The sequence below is a fragment of the Chelmon rostratus genome, chromosome 1 (assembly GCF_017976325.1).
Source record: "Chelmon rostratus isolate fCheRos1 chromosome 1, fCheRos1.pri, whole genome shotgun sequence".
Classification (NCBI taxonomy): domain Eukaryota; kingdom Metazoa; phylum Chordata; class Actinopteri; order Chaetodontiformes; family Chaetodontidae; genus Chelmon; species Chelmon rostratus.
Window position 1 is genome coordinate 14,252,692 of NC_055658.1, and position 24,913 is coordinate 14,277,604.

Genomic DNA, 24,913 nt, shown 5'->3' on the forward strand with positions numbered 1-24,913 from the left:
CTTGGTTGCTGTACCGCTTCACCTCAACCTCTGCACCTACATCCACTTCTGGATGGTTGCGACTCACATCTTGAGACTTGGGAGAAGTATATTGTGCCTTACAGGAACGGGGGAGGGATTTCGGATCATGTGACTCTTTGGGGTAGCGGACTGGGCGCTGCCGAGGGGGGAGGGCTTTCAGATCACATGACTCTGTAGGATGAGGGGTGGGACAGGAGGCGGGGCCTGGAGCAGCCATACTGTTTCCTCCGCTGGTCCCCGGCCTCTTCCTATGAGCCATGACTGGCGGCTTACAGGCCATGCATTGTTATTGGTTTGATCCTTGGAGACAGATAAAGACACAGGTGCACAGTGTTAGAGTAACATCAGGTCCAACTCTTAATCCACCCATGCAAGTGCATACGCAAGAGAGGAAAATACTACAATAAAATAGAATAAAATACAATGTTCAAGGCTAAAGCAGGTAAGCTTTCAAGCTTTTCAAACAAGTACACCTTTGTCTTTGTGTCTTTCAGCTGGCCAAGAACGCTCATAGCACCCCTCATCAAAATGGCAAATCAGCACACAATAGATTCCCTTTATCAAACACACATACAGCACAGCCTTACAAACATTTATCTCTCTCACTCTTTTTCTGCACTTTGCATATGGCTGCAGCATATTTTCAGTGCCTGACAAGCCAATCTATTCCTGTAACTGAGCATGACAGTCTCTGCTTTACTACAGCCACATTCAGTGCAACACTTTTGCTTACTTAGCACTACTTTGGCTTTAAATACACAACAACAGGCTCAATACACAGTATCATTCAGGCTCAGCTTCAGAACAATAGACACAAAGAGGTGAGCCTCTCTAAGCATACTGCCTTCACATAAATCTAAAGGGACACTGCTAGGGAAAGAATCAATAGTTAAATCAAGGTCATCTTCACATAGGTGCTGCACATGCTCCTGATACCAATGGGCTTACAGATGTCAGGGTAGACTTGTATTGATCCTTAAGTAGTTTGCTAGCTGAGAATGGTCAACCTGGGAGACAATAAAGTCCCTTCCTGCACAAGACCTGGGTAAGTAGTGCAGGTGAGAAGACAGTCAATTGTTTCTTCTGTGGTGAGGAAGCAGCCTGATAGCTACACTACAAAGCACACGCGAATGTACATTTTTTTTCCCCTGTGAGAACCTCTCCAATAATCACAAAGCTGAGCCTACACCTGCTTCAGTGTGGTGTGATAACTGTGATGAAACTCGATTGTTAACATCAATAACTAAACTACCAACACCATGCCCAGTCCTTAAACAGCGACAGAATCCAGTTAGATAAAAGTATTTTCCAGCACTGGTTATGTTTACATTTAGAGCAACCTAGAGCAGGCTGTGGAAATGTAGCTGTGACAAGAACAGATACAATAGATATAAAGTAATAGGCTTACATTCCTATATACACAAACAGATGATATGAAAAAAGGTACCTGAACAAGATAAAGGTATCCCATAAATCATGAAAATCCTATTATAGACATAAAAAAAGAAACATAAAAACATGCAAGCCAGCATCCGCACACACAAACAAACAGAATCCAGGACTGCAGCCACAAGAGCACATTACTATTATTTTACTATTATACTGTATTTCAACAACAGAAGTTCAGAGTAAGTGCTTTATGTTTTTCTTTCCGTGCCCTGTCATCCACTTTGTTGCCATACGCACTCTGTTGTGCCATCCAGTTGCCATGAACAACTGTCCTCAGAGGGGTGTTGCTTCTTTCCCCCATTTACCTTCACCATAATTACATTTCCACTGCCAGTGATTACGCTGGTTAATTAGCTCTGCACAACCTGGCACAAACACATCCCTTCTAAAACACAAACACACAAATACAGAAAAGAAGAACATGCATGCACACAGCTGGTTGCTCCACAGGTAGCCAAGTCAGGGGACAATGATTACATGTGCACACAATGCACATGCACCGGGCCGTTGCTGCTATATGGCACAGAAATGTTCTACGCCTATAAATAAATAAGAGCACTTCCGTGGCGATCACTAATCAAGCAGTACTTGTAAATGCACACACAGGAGCAAAGAAACACAGTATGTACACCCAATGAAATATAACAACATGTCCATCGAATGAAGCAATTTTGTTCATATTTTAAAGAGCTCATAAAAGGTTTTCGCTTCAAACTTCTGCAAATAACTTAAAAATGACCTCAGCTTGTTATCATCAAGGAAACAGTGCACTGACTGCATCTCTTACCTGAGTTACTGAGCTGGGAAGTGGTATACAATAGCATAGGGAACTGCTGTAACAACAGCCCCATCCTCCCTCCTTTCCTACTTCCCATCTCGCTTGCTCCTCCCTTCCCCCACCAGCTACTACAGAGCATGCACCTCCCTGACTCCACCCACCGTCCTCCTCCACATTATATCCCAGCATCCCCCTGAAGAGACCCAGCACCGCCTCGTCCAATCCCCTGGGGCTGAGGGTAAGGATTGGTAACTATGGGTAACTGCATCCCCTGGGGACTGATAACCTTTGACCTCCTCTTTGTTGGTTTCCTATATTCACAAGCCCTCTTTTTCTGGCGTGGTGTTGCCTGACTCTGGCTGCATTTGATTCATGTCATGTGTATGACATTTTTCCCCTAGTGTCATTATAATTGCTGTGTAAATTTGGAAAATCCTATAAGTCCCTGGCCAGGTGGCTTTTCCCAAATCTGCTTGGTCTGGCATGTATTTCAGATTTGATTTGTGTTTATTGAATTTGAATGAATTTGTAGACGAATGGCGATGCCATCATTGAGACACACAGGGGATCTGTCCCCACCTGTTTAGTACCATTAGGACAGATTTAGAATGAATTATGACATATGGTACAACTGCGCTTGTACACACGGGATGTGTCTACATGTCACAAGGCCAGTTTGTGCCTGCACTTTCAGAATCTGTCCCCTTACCACCCACAATAACACTACATGAGTACAGTCATCCTTTCCATTTCTTTGGAAATTTTGTGGATTTTAGCTCTCAAAAATCCCTATAAAACAACAAACATCACATACCGTAGGCATTACTTCTAACTTTGTATATGAGCTCCACTGCATTTGTCATTACATGCAGAATCTTCATTTTCCTTAAGTGGTGCCTTAATAATATTCTAAATATCCTTAATTCTAATGATGATGAGATGAGAACATTTGATTTATAGTAGATGCTGCAGGGAAAGGAAGGTTTGCACACATACAGCTAAATAGTCCATTCACAGATGCTGAGCCTTTAACGACTGACTAGAAGCTCACTACCTTCCTCATTAGGACTTTGTCAGTTTCCTTTTTTGTTTCACTTCCAACAACCTTATTTTCCCACCTTGTTTAGGTACTTGATTAAAGGATCATGTAGTTTGTTTAATTTTCTTGCAATGTTTTGTCCAGTCATCAACTTACACTTAATTTTTGAAAACTTTTAAATTAGCCATCAGATCCCGTCTACTTTAAGCCAACAATTGGCACCGCTGGGTCATGAGTGGCCACACTGGCGGCTCTAGTCAGCTCAAGACAGCAGCTGCTGATGCTGAATTGCCACAGGAGACGGTCGGTGAGCAGGACATGCTTCACCAAACCAGTGAACCAGTACCTATTGCAGGTTTTTTTGCCACTGTGTTCTTTGACGGACAAAATTCCACAATAGGACAAAGTGAGACAAAGTGAAAACTTTACAGTGGCATTTGCAATAAGTCAATTAGACATATTCTCGATTTGTTCTGAGGTTATTCAGATTCATGGTGCAAGAAAAATGACTTGCTATTTCATTTAATTTGTCCCTCAGCACTATTATCTGGAGTTAAATTCAGCTGGCCCTCAGCTGTTGACTTTGCCATGTGTGCAACTTTAAACAGGCAACGCCTTTGTCATGATTACTCGAAACTGGCTTTGACAGTACCCATCTAATTTCTCACAGATGAAACTAAAATCTTTTTGCAGCTGTTTATTTCTTACAACACAGGTTAATGTCCACACACATTTGTGGGTGATTTTAAATCTTCTGGACTATAACTCACTGACTTCTTCTTCTTCTTCCAAGGGTTATTTTTACATTCTTCCCTCTTCTCCATCCAACCTGTCCAATGTACAAGTCGCACACATTTGTTTATTCTAGATACACAAATCTGTTTTTAGTGATTTTTTGGCCTTAATTCGACAGTCAGCATCTTAAACACATAGGCAACCAGCCACCCTTTTTCCACAACTCCAATGCATCAAGCGTCTTAAGTGACGAGGGTACGTTCCTCCTACAAGAAATTGCCCTGGGGTTTGTGGATTGTGTATCCACGTTCTCTCCTGGACAGGTTGTTTGTCTGCCTTCTGCCTAATGTATGCAGAGATGTGCTCCAGCCGAATGGGAACCTGAACAGGAATCGAGTGGCTAAAGAAAATGAATCAACGATTGGTGCAAAAAGAAATCCGAATCCAGCTGGCTCCATCACTGTACGCTTCTTTCTACATGCCACCTGCACGCACACACAAAGTATCAGTCTCCCACATAAATGTGCCGAAATGTAGTCACTGTTTCAAGCTGTTACCTTCATCGCTAAAATAGGCTTGACACACACACACCAGCCTGCCTGCCCGCAATATCCCAATTGTCTGTTTTGAGCTGCAGCTGGGGACCACTTGCGCAGGGCTGTCTCCACGGACAGACCTATTCATGTCTGCCACAAAACGCTTCATCTACAGTAAGATAAAGCTTTAAATTACCCTCAGACACTCCCCTTGTTTGGCAGACGCGTCTTAAAAGCGTGTGGGTGCGCATGCGTGTGCCTAAAAGCAGGGCTGAGGAGAGGACAGAGGGCGAAAGAAGCCGTTCAAAAGCAGCAGATGGTTCAGTCAGAGCCTCTGGAATACTAATGTCTCTCTGCCTCGAATTCCAAGATATGACCTCTGTTCACACCAGTGAATTAGACAGTCAGGCTTCAACAGGGAGGAGGCAAGACAGAACAGATGAGTGTCGTTTACCCTGCAGAGTGTTAAAGAAGTGTGAAAAAAAGATGATTATCTACTAAACTGTAACATGGCTACACAAGTGTTCTTTAAATGCAGTAAGACAGACATAAGAATGTCTTTTGATGACATTAGCATGTGAATAAACAATTTCTCTTATGGTGTGGGGAAGTACTGAAGGAAATCACTAGTATTTAACTGAGAGGTCTCCAACATTCAGGGATGTGGAAAGGTGAAAATATGACACAGCAATGACATCCCCACTTCTTTAATGTTTCCCAGAAATATAATGTTTCTTTAAGGGCTGAGTGATAATTCAATACCATAAGTCAGTGTAATCATATCCTGGTGAAGATAACATACACAATTCTCTTGTTCTAATTAAATCATTCTCAGGAGATTTGACTGAAGAAAAGTAGTTATTTAAAGGGCAACTCAAAAAGCAGCCTTTCAGTGGCCTCTCTGATAGTTTCAGGCCTACTGTGTCTCTGACCACACCCAACATTACTGAGCCAAGGGTGATGCTGCTGAGCCCTGACACCCTGGAGTACACTTCACTACATCACTGCATCAGGGTGAGACAGTCAACAGCACAAACAGGATTCTCAGCTGCCGATAAGTTGCTCTTCAAGTTCTTATTTTACGAGTATAAAGTCTGTCTATACACAGCTCATTGCGATAAACATACATTTTATTAATGAAGAGCATTTTGCATACATTTGCATTTTGTGAAAGATATTAACATCAGAAAGTGTCATTATAAATATTGTGATATAAGTTTCAACCCTTGGCACCACCATGACTTCAGCACTGTTCTGCAAACCTAAAACACACTATTACTCGTTTCTACATGGAGATTATGTAATTATTTTTTCTAAGGTGATACTCAGCAACGTTCTTTCTCTAATTAATGTAAATTTCCCCTTCTTTCACTTGCTTTATCCGAACATGTTTTGTGATGAAACAGGCTGCTGCTCTGATATTTAGTCACTGACAGAAATGAAATCCATGTTACAAAATATAAAAACAATGCTTTGTTTTCTTCCGTTACGGACACATTTTTCTGCTTATTATTTGTGCTCTTCATTTTTCAACATGTTTGCTGCAGGCTCGTCTGTGTACTAACAAGAATCATCATTTAACTGCAATAGGGCACTGTGTGTGAGCTCCGTGGAGTGAAACAGGAGGAGTGGGAGTGAAGACAGTAGCTTGGTGGAAAAGTGGAGCATCATGTTCTCTCTTATTCCAAGTTCATTTTAATACTGATGCATCCTACAAGCAATGGCGGACGGCACCTGCACCTTTCTGGTGAACACTGTTAGCATTAGCTGGATCCTTGGCTATTCAAAGTCACTGACTCCTGTCTGCCTCAGTCTGTCTGTATTGCATTGTTTTTGCAAGAACCCTTTACCCTGAAGATGATCCTATTGATCTTTCTGCAAAACTAGGAAATTCTCTGCATATTCTCCAAAATACCTTAATCTTTGCTGCATCGTGACCGAGCCATGAAACTTTCATGTTGTCTCTCCCACATCCCTCTGCTCCTTCTCGGCTGTCTTCTTTTTTTGATATTTTCTATTTTCTCTTTCATCTTTTTTTCCTGAGATCTAGCCAGATAACACAGGTTACCAAGAATATGACTTCCAGTTCTTGACATATATAATAGACAAATGGCTCAAAATAAGTCTAGTTGCTTAAACTGTTCTGCTTATAATGCTAATAACACAAAAACTTTATTTTCATTATCCGCTCTGCTGTATTTGGGAGGGTGTCTGTATGTGCTCATATTGTCGTCTAAATGATTACATTAGACATTTTCATTCTGTCCTTTGGGTTAAGTCTTACCTCTGCTTGTGCCTTATTTTTCAGAGGTGGAAAGGAAAAAATTAAACGTGGCTGGTGAACATAAGGTAAAAGCAGACAAACAGGGACGGAATATGGAGGAGTTCACTGTGAGTTTCCTGAGAGAAAGTGATAATGGAGACGAAGAATCTTCGCTGTCTCATTTCTTTTAAAGATTGAGACCTGGCTTCCTGCTGCTACACTCTGCACAGAGAAAATTGCTGTTTCAATTGAAGTGTGCTTTCTGCTCTCCATTTCTCTCTGCTGCACACACACACAGACACACAGACAGACACACACACACACACACACACACACACACTTGCAGAGAAAAATATGGACAGAACATAGCTTTTTTTCTTAAACTCATTAAAGTCTCTCACCCACATTTAATAGGTGCACATATATTTAAACATTCTTTAGGGCTGATGGTAGATGTCATATTAGCACTGAATGGTGCAAACCAATAAAACAGAGGCTCGTCAAAGGGCCACGGTGTTGCTAGAGGCAGGTGTTGAACATCAGCTGTGGCTAGTGAAATCAGCTACGGCTCTGCTTCTAACCCACGGCATGCTGGGATAGGCTGCAGCCCCTTGCCACTAAATGACATTATCGGAATGTGAGTATCTCTTACTGTACATTATTTAAAATCTAATTTTCAATTAAAGCCAAACAGATATTGGCTTATCAAAAAAACATTTTAAAAGCAACAGCTCACCAGTTTTCTGAACATTTTGATTGGAGTGGAAAAAAAAACAATTATTTCCTGTGAATCAAACTGATTTCTGTTTATGTAAATGGTTGGTGATACAAATCAGAATCCTTTGTGCCCAGTGATTAGGACGACAAAAAAAGGAACTGACAACATATCCGGTTTTATTACAAGGCACTAAATTCAGTGTAGTGTGATTTACTGTATTAATCATGGAAGGGGAAAATACTCATTAAATCTATGGTAGAGGGGCACTGTATCAGCCAGGTTATGAAGCCTGCAGGCACATACTTTTTTGATCAAGTACTCCTTAGATAGAGAAGGCCAAACTGGAAAAGAAGCAAGCCTCAGCCCTCTTAACTGGGGATCAACTATTAACCACTACTGCCATCCTACCTTCTCCTCTGCTAGTAGCAGCATAACTGCAATATACCCACTTCCTAAAGTACTGTCTTGATTTTTTTATCTCCTAAAACCAGCTGTGCTAACATTGTTGGTTTTTAAATTTTGCCAGTCTGACCTGAAGAATAAATTTAAGCATTATTGGGTGAAATCCGAATTTCTGAGCTGTATGTCATATTTCAAATTTTGTGATCCATAAAATATTCTGTCCGCCCTTTATAAAGCTGCCATCTGTCACCTTTATTAGGGTCAGCTCTGATCATGTGATCTTGTTAACATTTAACTGCATGACATTAAACTACCCTTACCACACTTCCACGCTGTTAAACATATGTTCAGAAATCGTGTGATAACCTGACCGAGTTATGCTGCTTGTAAATAAAGAATAAAGGCACTATCAGAGAGAGGCAGAGCGAGAAAATGAGTTTCCTCTCAGCTGTCTCATTGAGATTCAGCATTTGTTCTCCTTACAGCCTCCCACTCGCTTCAGGACGACAACAAGAGAGCGATGCGGGAGACAGGAAGAGAAGGAAAGCCGAGACTTGGTGAGCAGCAGGAATGGCACAGGACCACAGAACGCATCGCTCGCTCCCCCGCCATTCTGCCTGCCAATGTCCATCTCGCCACTCGAAGCACACCACAGACACACCCTCCTCCTTCACCCTTGACTGTTACCATGGCAACTCTTTGTTTTCCTGCGCAGTCTCTCAGAGGAGAACTGTCTCAGCCAATCATCAAATAACCCCTTCTGCAGAACAAACACACATGCATGCACACATTATTCAAACAATGCTACTTTCCTAATATAGCTGTTTTAGTCATTTTGGAGACATAAGAAACACTGCAACACTTTTGGTGCCAGCTGTGTTTAGTGATTTTGGCCCCTCACAACAAATTAAGGCAGAATGAATCCACCAGATGGACACTTTTTTTTGTGTGTGGCCCAGCATCATAGGGCCACATCATTTAGCTTCAGGGACAAAAGAAGCAAGCCCCCATACAGCAGCGTCCGCCAGGAAAAGGGAGAATCACTTTCACTACAACAAAAGTAGACAATAAACAATTCTGGATCTGGATAACGCTAAAGAAAAATAAAAAATAAAAACTGGTCAGTTTATATTTTTTGTCAGCTACTTTGGTTCAGACCGAAATATCTGAACAACTGCTGGGTGGATTGCCTTGAAAACTGTATGGACATTTTGTCCGCCCAGAGGATGAAGCCTAATGACTTTACTAATCCCCTGACTTTTCCTCTATTGCTACCACGAGGTTGACATTCTTGCTTTTGAGTGATATGTCTGGGACAGCTATTTGTTGTGCTAGCTCTGTAATCAACAACCATTACAGGTCTACACTGCATGCCTTTCCATTACTCTGGTGACTATCTGGTCATCTAAGGATCTGTAACTGGATTGATGTTGGACACTGTCAAGCCGCAATTACACGTGGCAGATCCATAGGTTTCAATAATTAACAGACCATTGGAAAATAACCACAGATACATTTGTGTTTATCAAACAAACTGTTTTCATGAATTATTCTGCAGTTTCTACTGCAAATCAACAGATGTGCTGAGCCAGACACGTTGAAAACAGGTTATAAAATTATATGGAAGAAATCATTGATCAAAACCAAAACACTGGAAATCCAGGGTAAAGACTGTGTGCATCTGACCAAAGTGTCGCCCGAAGAGCCACATTTTTATTACGACATAGGTAGACGTGTGACTCATCAACGTGTGTGACGATGTGACGATGAGATTTGCCAGGTAAAATTCTATAGTTGTGTTCCTAGAAAGAAAAGATTGTATTTTAAAAATCTTTATTTTTACCAGGATCCCATTTATGCATAGTCGCAATACGAAGATTAAATAGGATATTATTTATTTAATAAGGTTTAAATTAAACCTAAAATACTTCCAGAAATAATGCACTGCAAAGCAGGATTCAGGAAAATAGACCACATAATCTGGTTTCCTATATTTTAGAAAATATTTTTCAAGTGACAGCAAAGTAAAATTGCCAAAAAAGAAAATGGTATCCAAGTGTGTTTTGTTTGTTGTTCACTGATAATTTTGGACTGCAAATACAGACTAGTTTATACACCTTCTCACGGAGGTGTATAAAGTGCATTTTAGTGGCCAGCTGGCTATTGCGGTGTATTTAAGTCAACAAACTTATCAGCTAAATAAAAAATAATTTCATAAATATTTACCACAGCAAGAGAATAATACACATTTAGCTTTTTAACACTTGTTGCATGTGACCACTAAATGCAACCAGAGCAAATTATCACTCAGGTTAAGTCACAGCGTGAACACATACTTTGCTTGTGGCTTCTGAGGCTGGCCAGGTGGCACATGGGGCTAGGTTGGCCTACATTTTTTGAAGGAACATGAAACACTCTCTAAAGTTTGCCTGGCGACAAGCCCAGCTTGCAGAGAGCTAAAGACAGCTAAATGGCCCCAGAGGGAGACAGATACTGGGGCGATTTCACAGGGTTTAATTGAAGCTGTCAACTGGGTTTGGTTACTGATGAGAGGGAATGAGTGAGAAAGAGCGAGACAGTTAAAAGCATTATGCTATTTTAATATGTAAAATTATTAACTTTGGGGGGGGGGGGGGGAGTAAAAGCAGCCTTGACATCACACTAATACCAATTTATTGTTGGGATTGCACCCACGTAAGCAGCAGGGAAAACATTTTTGTTTTGGATTTAATGAGAAATCCTCCCAAACAGGCTGAAACCTAACAACAAAATAAACTGGCATTAATCCAATCCCCAAATAAAAAAGAGGGGGATAATAAACTGTGATTATGGAGATGTTGCTAATTAAAAACTCTGATTGTCCTGTATGCTGATAAAATGTGGAGTACTATGCAGGACAAAAAAAAGGGGAGAAAAGAAAAAGATCCACTGTTTATTTTTGTTTGAAAGGGTATTAGCCATTTGTTGTGTGAGTACATAAATATCAGGAAATGAGAAGTGGGACTGAAAAATACAAAAAGGGAAAGTACATTTATACTAAAACTACTTGGTAATCTAAATAATCATCATAAATGGATTTATAATCCAAGTTTGTCCTAAGTCTTTTTAATTTTAAATTATTTTACTATCCTGTGACTAAACAGTGTACACTGTAGGTTGACAACACTTTAGTGGAGGAGGGCTTATCTAAGGTGCTTTCAAAAAGCCACATAATTCTAATTTACATTTCCTTCAATACCAGCAAGAATTGCAGAATTGGTGTGGTGATGTCATAAGCTTTAGCTTTTAGAGCTTCAAGTCTCATTATTTCATGCAATGAAATTCATTAAACACAGTCAAGAACTTGAAAAAGGCAGATGTCAGTGATTTAATGCATCCAATTCTAATGTTTCTGGCCAGAGATCACTGATCAATCATATGACAAATACTTGAATAAATAAACTTCACAATATAATTAGCAGTTTATTAAGCACATGCAATGGTGGGTAGTAGCGATGATGATGCTACTTGCAGCTGGTTTTCCTGGTTTGGGTCAGCTAGTATTGAGCTGAACTGAGTCTTAGCAGGAGTCAGTTTTGAAAAGAGCTGCTTCCAGTCATAGGTTGTTGCTTTGCATGATTAAGTATTGTAGGTTGCCAGGCACATCCAGCTGGTCCCACAAAGCAAATATGTTCAGTTCCTTTTGTTTGCTTTTAATGTCCTGAAACCTCTCGCCAAAGAAGTTTTCACACCGGCATATTCAGATCTCATAGCAGGCTTTTGTTCTTGCAAAGTAGGAAAATGTTTTTCCCCTTTCCAATTGTATTTGATGCAGCTTTAATTTTACTTCAAATGATTTCACATTTGACAACAGAGAGACGAGAAGCTAGCTGGAGCTTGAGGTTCAGCTCTGAGAGGTTCTTGGTGATGTCCACCATGAAGGTCAAATCACACATCAGTATTTCACCCACTTTACGTGTTTGTAGCTGTAATACGATAAGCCTTTTTCAACACTATGAGAGCATCACAACAAACTAACTTAGACACATTGGCTTGCCTTTAACTTCAACAAAAAAAAAGCAACTGTTTGTCCATGCCTTTTGGAAAGCATGACACTACATCTACTTACGCTTTGTTGACAGGTAGCATGATGCTCTGGCATGATATCAGCCGCTCCTTGTGTGTTACATTCAGGGACTGCACAGAAAAACGTGCTGCTCATCAATTTTATTAGATTTTTTAATCACTGACTAAAAAAGTTATTGCTTTTTTGGATTTTTGAATGGACTCATGGGCGGAATCCAACAATCTCATGGGCTGTATACAGCTTGGAGGCCGTAGGTTCCCCACCCCTGAGTTAAACCATGTAAAGAAATGTCACAGGATGAACAGCAGTCATTTTGTACTGAATGGACCTCAGTAAACAGCCATGGAGCAGAATGGACAATAACACTAATGCATTCTGGTCTGCTACACTGACCTGCCATCCCTCCTGAATTGTCACTTTAAGTCTGGAGAGATGAAGGTGAGAATTGCTCCCTGGCTGACACAATGGTTCACCTGATCCCTCAGTTAGAGGTCTTTCACAATCCTGCTTCTTACTGACCCCTCTCCAGAAACAGCCTCTCTCAAGGCCTCTAATCCTCATTCTTTGTCAACTTTTAATCAACAGCAGTTTTTTCTTAGCAGTCTTCACCGTCTTAACCTTTGTCAGGTTCTTTCAAACCGAAACAGCTTGAAACTGCTGAGCCAGGTGATTTCTTGCTAATGACTGGTGATTATGGACACTTGACAGCTGCCTCATAATTGCATTTATACTTAACAGTACATCACAGTATCAACTCTATTCTCCAAAAGTTAACTCAGGTATCAGACCATAGCAAAAACAGCCTGTACTTCTGCTCCCACATAGCTGTCTTCCACATTGACAGAATCCTGAGAAAAATGCTAATACTATTCATCGAATGCAGTGATGGACATTGTATTCAGTGACAGCACAGAACAGAGCAAGCAATATTGGGCCGGGAAATATCCCCTTATCTTGTTGAGAGGCAGACAGGCTGAGTGCTGACGGCTGGGCCTGCTAATGCAGTTTGGTGGCAGGCACATGAAATAACTTCTGGGTTCGGTCAATCACACAACCCCTCAGGGAAAACAGGAGGAAAATATTCATCAGGTTTCACGACATACAAACACACACACACACACTCACTGTAGAGCACACTCCATCTGTTCTAGCCTGTCTTTTCCCACATCTATACATGCATGCTTAGGCTATGCACATTTGTGACTGAAATGCCTTGGAAAAAAACACATCAAAGTGTTGACTGTAATCAAGTTTACACTGAAAACAAAGCATGGTCAACCCTCAGGTTTCTCACATCAGTGTTTACCCTTGAAAAAAACACAGCAGGGCTGAATGCTGCTTTGCAGTGATGTGATTTGCGAGCCCGACCTGCACGTGTCTGCACATCCTGAAATGGACCATGAGAGCATGCATGGTGGTATGCTTTGGTTGAGTTTTTGTTTGGTTTCAGTATCGCTGCTGGCCAGCTGACAGAGTGAGGATTAATCACACAGACAGGGCCTGCTCGGACACACAGAGGAGCAGCACCACTTCTGACAAAAACAAAAGGCAGACAGACAGATAGACAGACAGACATACACAAAGAGGCTTGGTTTTGATTATCAGTCCAGTCCCATGTCGACTGACATCTGTGTGTAAACAAATCTGTGTATGTGTGTGAGTGTGTGTGTGTGTGTGTGTGTGTGTGTGTATGTGTCTGTGTATTTGTGTCTTGGACCTGTATGGCAGAGCATGCTAACATTTGGAACAGTGGCTGTAGTTTGTTTGCATCTGCATCTGTGTATCTTGAGTGTGGTGGAGTATTCACTCCCCCCCTCCATTAGCCGGCTGATGTGCCCTTGAGCAAGGCACTTAACCCCCCAATATGCTCCCCGGGCGCCTGATGCGGCAGCCCACTGCTCCTGTGTGTCTCACTGCATGTTGCATGTGCATGTGTGTGTTTCAGTAAATCAGCTAATCGCTATCCTTATAGGGACAAAAGATAATTCCCTCGAACAGTAATTGTTAACTGTTAGGGCAAAGACTTGGGTTAAGGTGAGAGTAATGTTAGGCTTAGGTTAAGGTTAGTGTTAAGCACATTGTTCGTTATCGCAAGTCTCCAGGAAATTAATGTAAGTCTCTTTAATGTCTGCAAAAGAGATGGAAACACGACTTTGTGTGTGTATTCTTGTGCTTGTGTGTGTGTGTGTGTGTCTGTCACATCAATCCTCCTGAAGCAGTGGCAGTTTCGCGCGGGGGGGGGGGGGGGTGTTAGGGGCAGCTGTCACACCTCCCAGCATCCTTTATACTTTACTGAACCCAAGGGAAACACACTGAGTCAGGGTGGATGATTGAAATCTGCCACTCCATTCACTCATTCACACACACACAAATACAAAAAAATCATGCCCTCATGTTCTGAGAGCAGCTCTGTACTTTTTTCTGTATTCCCCAGCAACTGTTCTTTTATACATTCAAACTTCAAAACATGACAATATCTATTCATGTGTGTTGCGCAATCTACAAAGTTGTTTTTTCTTTTCAAGTGCATTTATTTTTGAGAGACAGAAAATCCATCTGTGAATCTCTTCATATCAACAATAAAGCTATGCTAATGAGGTTGGGGAATCTTTTCAGATGTGGAAGGTTGGTGAAAACAAGGAGACAATAATCACAGCAGCAAGTGTAGTTTGACAGAGGAGGCAGGCCTGCTATGTAATAATGTATGATTCAAAGCTATTTTAAGATTGCGGATTGCTAAACCTAGATTTCTTTGGGGAAATCTCTCTCACATTGCTCAGTGGAAACTGTGCCAAGCAGGAACACAGTCAGTGCCTGGGTTTGGTAATGAGGCTGGCTCCAGCTCAGTGTTATACCTAGACAAGGTGGGAGAACATGAATCTGTTCATATTTGGCGTCATCACACTGCGTCTGTTCTGTTTGCCCTGGTTTAAACGTTGAATGTCAAGGCAACACGGGCAGGCATCCAAGGATAGACCTGATCACAGTTGTCTCTACTTAGAGAAATCTCTCTTTTCTCTCTTTCTCTTCTATCTCAGTGTAAATCCCCAATGAGTCACAAGAAAAAAACCTGGATAATACATCAAGATCAAATGAGCAGTTAAGAAGACTGTGGATTTTTTATGATTATTAACTATAAAGACTCAGTAATACCATGTGAAGAGGGGAAGTCACAAAACGTTCAGATTAAATATTATGATCATTTTGAGGTTTAGGATTGTATTGGGAATACGAGTCAAACTAAAACTAAAAAAGGGAACACAAAGCTATGATGAGATCCAGCCAAGATGTTTTATTATCAGCTACTGAGAGTCAAATTAGTACTTGTTTAAATTTTTAATGCTTTACGTTGATCTGATTGTATAAATGTCTAGAGACTGCTAACATGGCTAAAAAGCTGCTTATCGGCCAACATAACATAACAACGCTGTGATGTTTTTTTTTTTAATCTCTGTGACAGGTCCAATATGTAAGATGATGTCAAGGGTTGCAACTAGGAATGTGGCTCCCAGTTCCAACCAGAGCTCCAAATTTAGCTCGAACTATAGATTACAGGGACAAAATCCCAGAGCAGTAAAAACACCACATATCTACAGCTCCATACAACATGAACGGAAACTATAGAGGTGGTTTCAGGTAATAAATGTCAGGTCTAACAGTTATGAAGTCATAACACTTAACACAAAAACACTCCATCTATCCATTTGCTTGCAGATTTTAAAGGCTTCTTGGCTGTAGCAATGAGGCGTTAATGCTTTCATGCTCTCAAGTTTATGAAACTGATGTGATAATATTAAGTAAGTGCAAACCAAAGCTGTTGACATTTGTTTTGGCTGGAGATAGCATTCTATCATTTACTTTGCATCTGTCATAAGTACAAAACTTTGGTTTGCATTTAAAACAACAGATATAATGTTCAAAACACATCTACCTTTGATGTTGTACCTCCGTTTTTCTCCTATTTCTGCCTATTCTGAACATATGACACCTATTGTCTTTTTTTTCTCTAGATTCATTCTTGGATTGATCGACCCAAAGCAGTGCAAGTTTTTCCTTATCTGGACTGAGGGTTTAATGATAAAGGGTGTCATGTGGTGACAGACTGCAAATCGCTGACATACAGATGGGCTATAAAATTGATTCTGCACTGGGGTGATAGTTACCTTCAAAACTCATCATGTAGGTGTGTAGTAAAGATATAATTTTATCCAAAATGCTTTTATGTAGTGTGTAGTGTGACTTTCAGAGTAAATGTAGGATTATATTTTCACTAATGATGTTTATGTTCCATCAATATGTACAAATAGCTCAATGAGAGAGCTGTCACGCTTTTATTTATTTTAGGAAAGGTCAGATCTGAAGAGAAATAAATCAATGCCAAAGATGGCAGGTTGTAGATACATTGCCAGAGTCATTTCAGTGTGATGTGCTGAGTACTAATTTCACTGCCCCTGGGGATGCAGCCAGTGATCATAAGAGACCACACGGACAGAGAAGGGTCTGACAGGGCTCAACAAGGCTGGCTGACCAAACAGAGCTAACAGCAGCACTGATCCCGTGACAACAGAAATCTGGATTATTGCAGCTTGTTTGAATCCCCTTACATCACATCACTCTGAATCCGGTCTCTCTGCTCTTCTCTAAAACTAAACCATGGACCTTTCCCCCCATTTAGTTCCTAGAGTATTAAGGGGCCATATAATGGCCTTGTTAATAAAAAAGGCTGTCCTTCACCTGCTGAGCACGACACTGAATCTCCACAGGTCCCAATTCAACATTCAGTATTTGGCCCTGCATTCTGACCTTCTTTCATCGACCTGTAAGAGTAAATGAAGCGGTGACATTATCATCACACCACTATAACGACTTTTAAGTACATCATTGAAGAGTTGAGCGAATCTGAAAAGCCACTGTTGAACTTTGGTTCTAGTCAATATCTATGACTTTGGAAGGGAGCGGATCATAGATTATGTTTTTCTAATATCTGACAATTAGCTCTTCTTTTTTAGCAAATTAGATCCAACCTCACTGCCACTGTCAATAGTAGTGTCCATTTTGTGTTTTTTTTTTCCTGACAAATACTACACATCACCCTTGTTTAGGAATATTAATTGTAACATCACGAAAGAAATCTAGCATTTTAAACAAGGTTGGGTTCGATGATCTTATAGGGATCATTGAGATTACACCAGTGTATCTGTGGAAGGAAAATACTATATTTTAACTCCCTTTTTTCTCAGCTGTCTCAGAGGATCCCATACATTTATGGCAACCTCACATATTTTGTGCCAGTGGATTGGCAAATTTGACTAAATGGTAATAAGCAGAAGAAGAATTTTCATGCTGTATTATGATGCAGACATGGGGACACAAATATGCACAAAATACTGATTGTGGATTGTTTACATTTTCAGATAATTGTAATCCCTAAGAAGAGTAGAAGAAAGGAGAAGAGAGAGAAAGTAAAGATGATTTCTCACACAGTTAACAGCATATGTGATGACAGATGTGACCGACTTCATAGCGTGGCATCAAATTCCAGCATGACTTAGGGGTTAATTATCAGTACATTCACAGTGTGGTATCACAGAACCAGCGTACACATTAATGGAGCTGCTCTGGCTTTTGATGATTTATAACAAGTTACGGGACTGCCAGATTCTTTGTCCTTCCCTTCATCTTCAAAGGATTTAATCAGAATAAGTGAAGCATAGCAGCTGGCAGACTGAGCACACATCACTGCACAGCACTAGATGACTCAAATTCCAAATGCAGCCATCCCTAAAAGTAGTCTATCGCTAAAGTTCTAAAGTCCGTATTGGATCCTAACAGCCATGGATTTCCCATATCAGTGACATGCAGATGGATGGAGACCTATTTTGAAGCTGTTTACGGACCCACCCGAGTGTGAGTATGGTTGCGAGGCTCATGTCAGTGATATGGTGCTGGACTCACAGCTCCTTTCAAACCACATTGTGGCTCATAGCTTGAAAGCCCGAATAAACAGCCCTGCCCTGTCTCTCTTTTGTCTCTTAAAAGAAAAGGATGTGGTCAAAATCAACAGTAAACATGAAATACGCAGACAAGTGGAATGGATGAAAGGAGGTGGTCGATGATGGATGATATTCAAGTGACTACAATAACAAAGGCCGTGATACACTGTTGAGTGTCAGGATGATACAGAGCTCTATTAATTCTCTCTCTCTCTTGGAGGATGGTGCTGTACCAGGGTGGATGAATATTCTAGCAGAATATTAATAAATGATGAGGGGAGGCAGTGTTGAGAGGCTCACAACACTTTGAATTTCTCCACTGTTGTTTTTGCATCCTGTTCCTCCACCCCTGTACAGTTTGTCTTCAGTCAGGTTCTCTCATGATGCCCTCCCTTCTCCTCAATCAGCACACATGCCACTTGCTCATTCAGTCTACAGGCCCTCTCTTTTTCATCCTTGACTTCTAACCCTGCACTTATGCTTAAGAGAAGCTGGGGGATGTAGACATCTATCAATCCCAATATTTTTGACCAAAAATTTCACTGTGAATAAAGTCACTGTTGGTTCCTTCTTAAGTCAATGAATTCAATAATTCTACAGCAGTAGAGTTACAAACAATTACAGACAATTTGTTTGTTCAGCTATTGCAAAACAGTTAAGGTGTGCCACCTATGGAAGTGTGATATCAATTAATGGGCTTTGTTTCTGAGCCAATATAATAGTAACAGTGTGATGATGTGTGAGAGTTGCTCTGTCTGGAGTTTAATGGCCTTGTCAACACAGACTAGTGCAAGTTTACAAGCCAATCAGTGTAGCATTTACTATTACAGCAGAGGATTTCTGTTTTTGCAATGCTCCACCATAGAGATGGAGATACTAAGGAAAAACATTTCAGATACAAGCTTTAATGCACCCATAAAAAAAGTTACCTTGCCACCTTGCGAAATAAACACAATAAAATCTCTTCACTCCCCACTTCCATATTTTTTCCATCCCTTTAGTCCTTATTCCCTCTCATCATCTCCTCCCTTCATTGTTTGTTTCTATACCAGAGTGGCATGACTCAGTGGACAGCCAGGCAAGTTAAGGAGCACCCTCAGGCCCAGAGGTTGCTAAGTGTGACTGCTCAGTGCTCTGAATCAGGCCTGAGTATACAAGTACACAGTTACACACAGAAATGCACAACATTGGACAGTGGTCATCCTATCGTTATTGTCATGTCTCAACAATCTGGTAGTTATTTGTGACACTATAAGAATTCCTCCCACACTCTTCAGTATACCATTACGCTGTAATAACCTGCCAAGGCACAGTAGAACTAACTTACTGATATCCGTAGGTAGGCAGAGCAGCTCTACTGTTTGCTCCAGGCAATGACCTAAAACACAAAAGGAGAGAGGGCGTCAAGCTGAGCATCAAACTGACAACACACATGAAAGACACATAGTTCAACATGAAGACTGAGCTTTAAGCTCTCTCTGTTGCATGGATAAGCAGAAGATACAAGGGGCAATGATGAGAAATGGGATTGCTTGGGTCACAGTGTTAAGAGGACGTCTGGTGAATCAAAACAGAGACTGACGCTATGGGCAGCTGTCATTCGATTCTGAAATAAGGACCTGAATTAATAATAGAATTTTTTGCAATTGCATCATGCTAGGGGTGAAAGTATGCTGTCCAAAGTGAAGTGAAGTGAAGTTATGTTGGATCAAATATGGTAAGTTTTTATGTAAGTCTACTAAACGCTCAGAAGAAAATACAAAATATCAAACCAATAATTGTATAGTATGTATACATAATTTAAGTGTAAAACATGCAAAACACTTACAACAACAACATAGAAGAATATTTGACATCTGATCTGCTCTAATCAGCATCTAGATTTTGTATGATGATCTTGAACTTCTGGCAAATCTGAAGTGAGATTCTTGACAGGTGCTTCATGACAGGATTTGTCTCATTATCTTTTTATTTTTAAGATTTTTCCATCCCTCCATTGTTTGAGACAGAGGTATGACTGGCCAGTAACAAGATTTCAGGCCAGGAGTTACAGTAAACCTAGTGAAATAGCTCAGCTGTATTGTCCCAAACTCTGACAGCAGGGCTTCACCATCTGCCACTAAGCAATGGCCACATGTCACATTTCATCCTTGCGGCCTGAGTCCCCTTGTGACAGCCTCAAGTTGCTGTCCCTACTCAGCAGTTGGATCAGATCAGCCAGAAAACACACCAGCAGCATGCACACTGTTGGTGTCAGTATGATAGCTCTTACTAAACAGCTAGTGGGGGCTGTGCTGAATGAAGTGATAGGGTCAGAGGGGTGTAAAAAAACCAGGCAGGTCAAAGGAGTGGTGAAGACCACAACACTGGCAGCTATGTACCAAATAACAGAAGAGCTAATAAGTCATGATTCCTAAAAAACAAACTGACGAGGTCCAGTTGCCTGGATGAATGAGAATATTCACAGGCATGATTCCTAAATGACACATAATCAAATCATTGCAATAATTACTGATCAAAGTAACAGAAAATAAAAAATCTGCTTCAAAAACAGCTGGTTTTAAACAAGACCTAAAAACACCTTACACATTGTTGGGTCCTAGCACAGTTGTATTGGTTTATCTGGCCAAAATGTTGGAGAGAGGGTATTAAGAGAAGAGCAAAATCATCTTTCGAACTGCAAGTGCTCAACACCTGCTGACTCATTCTCCCAAGGGAATACAAAGTTTGGTAGACGGGAGAAGAAGAGATGAGCAATGCCTGAGTGTAATACAAAAAATGAAGCACTTAAAAAAACTGTTGGGAGGGAAAACAGCAACTTGGGTACTTACTTCTTCAGCTATTTGTTCGTAAACACTCAAAAAACAATATCCAAGACATAGTTCTCCTTTTCAATAGCAATACACACATTTGAACTGTAGTCATAAGGATAAATTTTTGTTTCAGATGGGAGTTGAGTTGGTAGATTGTGTTCAAAGTAGTTACAATAGCATTTGTCTCACATCTCACGACTGCCGTAGTTCACCATGGCTCCCCTCCTCCTACTTTAATACAGCCTTGAGGCTTCTATTGGTCCCACAGGTCCAACTCACACTGCAGCACACTGCAGCTATACACTGTCTGAGACAAAACGCTCAGATCACACTTACAACTAACCCAAATGGAAAAACAAAACAAAAAAAACACGTAGAAAGGGGGAGATACTCGAGTCAGCTGCACTCGAGTAATCTGAGGTTATTGTATAGCATTGTTCCCAGCTCTATGACCTTAGATACTGTGAACATAGCAAAACCACATCTGTTTTTGTATCAGCCTAAATCATGATATATAAATAACTGTTTATTAATAACTGCTAGTATTGCTGTTTTTGTTTCTAATTAATTCAGTCATTGATCATTGCCAACTTCTTTTACTGTAGGGTAACAATTGGTCATAAGCATTCAACCAAGAAATTAGGCAGGGTAATCAGAGTGCACATGAGCATGTGATTGATACTTAGATATTTTACAGACAGAACAGCAATTTGTAGGTCCATGGACAGATCATGAGACATCCATAGCACCTGTAACTCTCCCCCTACATCTTCTGACCTCAAGACACATTACAAAAATAGAAATTAGCTCACACAGGCAATGTGAAAAGATGAATGATGATAATAAGCTTGTTCAGTATAATTATTTGCAATTAAAAACAGCATCCCATACCATAGTCACATACCACGTGAGGCATGTTATTTGTCCTAATTCAGGCTCAGCATTAAAATGCACTATATGCAGACAACACCATGTACATTGTCCAATTTATCACATATTCAAATGTGCAAATTCTACAACAAGTCGTTAGGAATGATGGTGAGTATGAATACACATTCAGTTCAGCATCCTCTCATATTTTTTTGCTGACCAAAACTAAAAAATAAAAAAAATCATATTGCCATTATTTGACAAATACTACGACTGTGATGTGACTCACAATTTTAGTGGGAATGGTAGTTTTTCATTTCATTATCACTGAAAAAAATGATGATGTGATTTTTGATGGGGTCTGTACCAAACAAGCATGTTCCTTACATCTGGAGAACATGATTTGTGGGCTGTAGCAACATTTTACTTTAAACAAAAAATTACAGCTCCTGCAATTTGGATATCTGACTTGGCCATCTTGTGATTTCAATGATATTTTGGTTAACTGTTCAGTCCTACTTCTGTTATGACCCTGTGGTTCATATTTTTAGTTTTGTCTGTTTGTTTGAGTTTTCCCCTCTCTTCTAGGTGTGTGTGTGTGTGTGTGTGTGTGTGTGTGTCAATGATGTGTGAACGAGGAGCGGGTGTGTCCATTGGGTGATGTGATTGCCTCGCCTGATTGGTCAAGGGGCGGATCCTCCGCACTATTTGAACAGCCAGCGGACTGCGCGCTCCCTCCTCTCCAGCCTTTCCACCACCAGGAAATGCCAGGTCATCATTGTGAACGGCAGCATCTTACGATGCGTTTGTAGCGTGTGTAGTGTGAATCATGGTGATTGTCAAACTCTATTAAATTCCTTTAAGTAGAAAGTGAGCAGTAGTAGGAGGGAGAAGCCTTTGATTTAATCCAGTTTTCTCCTGTTTCCTCATTTATAGGAGGTAGGCTTATCAGTTGTCATTTATTTCCCTTTTCTTTTGGTTAGGTAAGTTAGGGCTATCTAGAGTGTTTTTGTTTGTTATTTCTCCCTCTGAAGCCAATAAAACTGCTCTTATTATTTGAACTTGCCTTGTGGTTGCTGGCTTTCTTGGAGTGGGAAGACTGGGGGAGCACCTCATCATGTTTTGTCAAAGGTTCCCCTAGACCGGGGCATAACACTTCAAAGAAGATTATTTTTATATGTTTTAATGTTTAAAACAGAATAATCTGCAGACCTCAATACTATATGTGTGCACGTGAACAAATAACCATAAAACGAACTAACAGATACACAGCAAACTTGTTCGCACACCTACATCTCAGCTCATCAGAGGCCAGCTCCAGCAGGAAATCTATCTACATTGATCCTTGTCCTCCCGCTCTACTCTGCCACGACAGGCAAAAGCTTACAGTACCCTCTTCACTCTAAAACGTTGCATAAGCTGTTCCCTAGCCTTTTACACCCCGTCAACATTTTACAAGGTTGCTCACTGCCATGCTGTTGTGACCTCCGGTCCCAGAGCAATAACTATGCTGTCTTTGCTGAATTACAGACCTAAGGCACCCAAAGATGGAACAGAGGATGAAATGAGAGGGTTCTAAGGCACAGCAGAGATAAACAAGCTGCTGGCTGCTAACAGTCCAGTTAGGATGTCCTGACCTGCAGCTTTGCTCTCACTGCTGTTCAGCAGTCAGCGTTAAGAGCAAACACATCCAATGCAATACACGTATTATTCCAGTTCAAGAATATGGTGCATAATATTGCATATAACATCACGGCATGTATTTATAAAGCAGTACCATGAACACTGACACAAGAGCTCATGTTGTTATTTTCAGATTCATTATCTATTCACTTCAAACCCACCTCTATTAATTCCCTCATTAGTATTCCTCCGCTAGCCTCAACTCACCCAAGGCCCAGAGGTCAGCACGGACGGCTCCAATTTCAGCATGCAAGACCAAACTTATGGGCTGTTTTTCAGTTTATTGCTGCGGTGAAGAACCTCTCTTCTGACCTTTGAAATGCCTCCTGAACTGAAATCAGAAGGTACATGCAACTCTGATGAAGAGCTGGGGCAATTAGCTTAATGTAGTGTACTACATGTTCAGTGTTGTCAATTCATGTGTTTAGAGATGTACAATACCTCACAGAAACATTGTGTGAATACATGGCAAGGCCAAACTGGATGTTTTTTTTCTATAGGTAACTGTGATTAAAAGATATTCAAATCTGTTGGCTAAAGTACTAGGGAAATGTTCTCTAAAATAGAAAAATAATGGAACACATTATCACTTTTAAGTATCTCCTCAAAATGTTATTTAGTGTAAATTACATAGCGTAGACATGTTTGTGTTGGGAAAGACAACAAAACAGGTGGTTTCCTGTGCTACATAGAGTAATTCCTCAAGGCAAATCCTGATCAAAACCAACACTGATTGACAGCTCTTTAGCATTAGATGTTAGACATTAGACCACTTTCACCTTCCCACTCATGTAAGCATCATTCAGCACTGATTTGACCCTGTGTGGGTGTGTACCCTCTGGAGGGTTTGTACACAAGTCTGCAGTGCTGCATTTAAGATGAGATACCACCATATTTATTGTCTGATGACTTCATGTTCACGGTTAGCTGTTTCTCTCTCTGAAAATTGAAAGCCATTTGAGAATGCTTAAGGTTTTCCAACACACAACTCTAGATGTCCTTGCTATCACTGATTACATTAGCATGCATAAACCACAACAGATAACAGCTAGGATTATATCAACAACTGAGCTCTCATTTTAAATTAGATGTTTGTATTTTGCCTTGTACTTAGATATCTGTTCAAGAAGTACATGCAACATTTCAAGTACACACTTAAGTATTAAATACCAACAAGCCAAATACAATAAATGTATCTCAACCACAACCAACAGCACTTAAGTCAGCAAATCTGAGGTCTTTCATCAGGGTTTCAAAGCACAGAACCACTGTGTACATCACAAGCTCAATAACAACATACTCAGTCTCAAATGATGACTGGATATTGACATCCAAGTAAAGACACTCATTAGGATAATCACCACAGCCACCTAGACACAGACCTGTTGACTTCTGTACTGATTTTTATTCAAATGCAATACGAAAACACTGCAGTGCAATAGGGTTGGGTGACTGCATGAATACAGCAACTATCAGCTACTCGCTGAGTCAATCCCTGCCTGTTTTTAGGGGGCGATTTTTGTAATTTAATTTTGATAATTCTATGG

The 24,913-nt window shown here is 40.6% G+C and overlaps 1 protein-coding gene across 1 annotated transcript in view; it reads left to right on the top strand.

The window, feature by feature from the left end:
- Nucleotides 1-1,019: 1,019 nt before the first annotated feature.
- syt7b (synaptotagmin VIIb) overlaps nucleotides 1,020-24,913 on the top strand; it is a 136,593-nt gene continuing 112,699 nt past the window's right edge. The window contains exons 1-3 of the mRNA XM_041939807.1: nucleotides 1,020-1,066; nucleotides 2,374-2,486; nucleotides 8,427-8,498. Of these exons, the coding sequence (XP_041795741.1) occupies nucleotides 1,020-1,066; nucleotides 2,374-2,486; nucleotides 8,427-8,498 (232 nt within the window). The remainder of the gene's footprint in view (nucleotides 1,067-2,373; nucleotides 2,487-8,426; nucleotides 8,499-24,913) is intronic.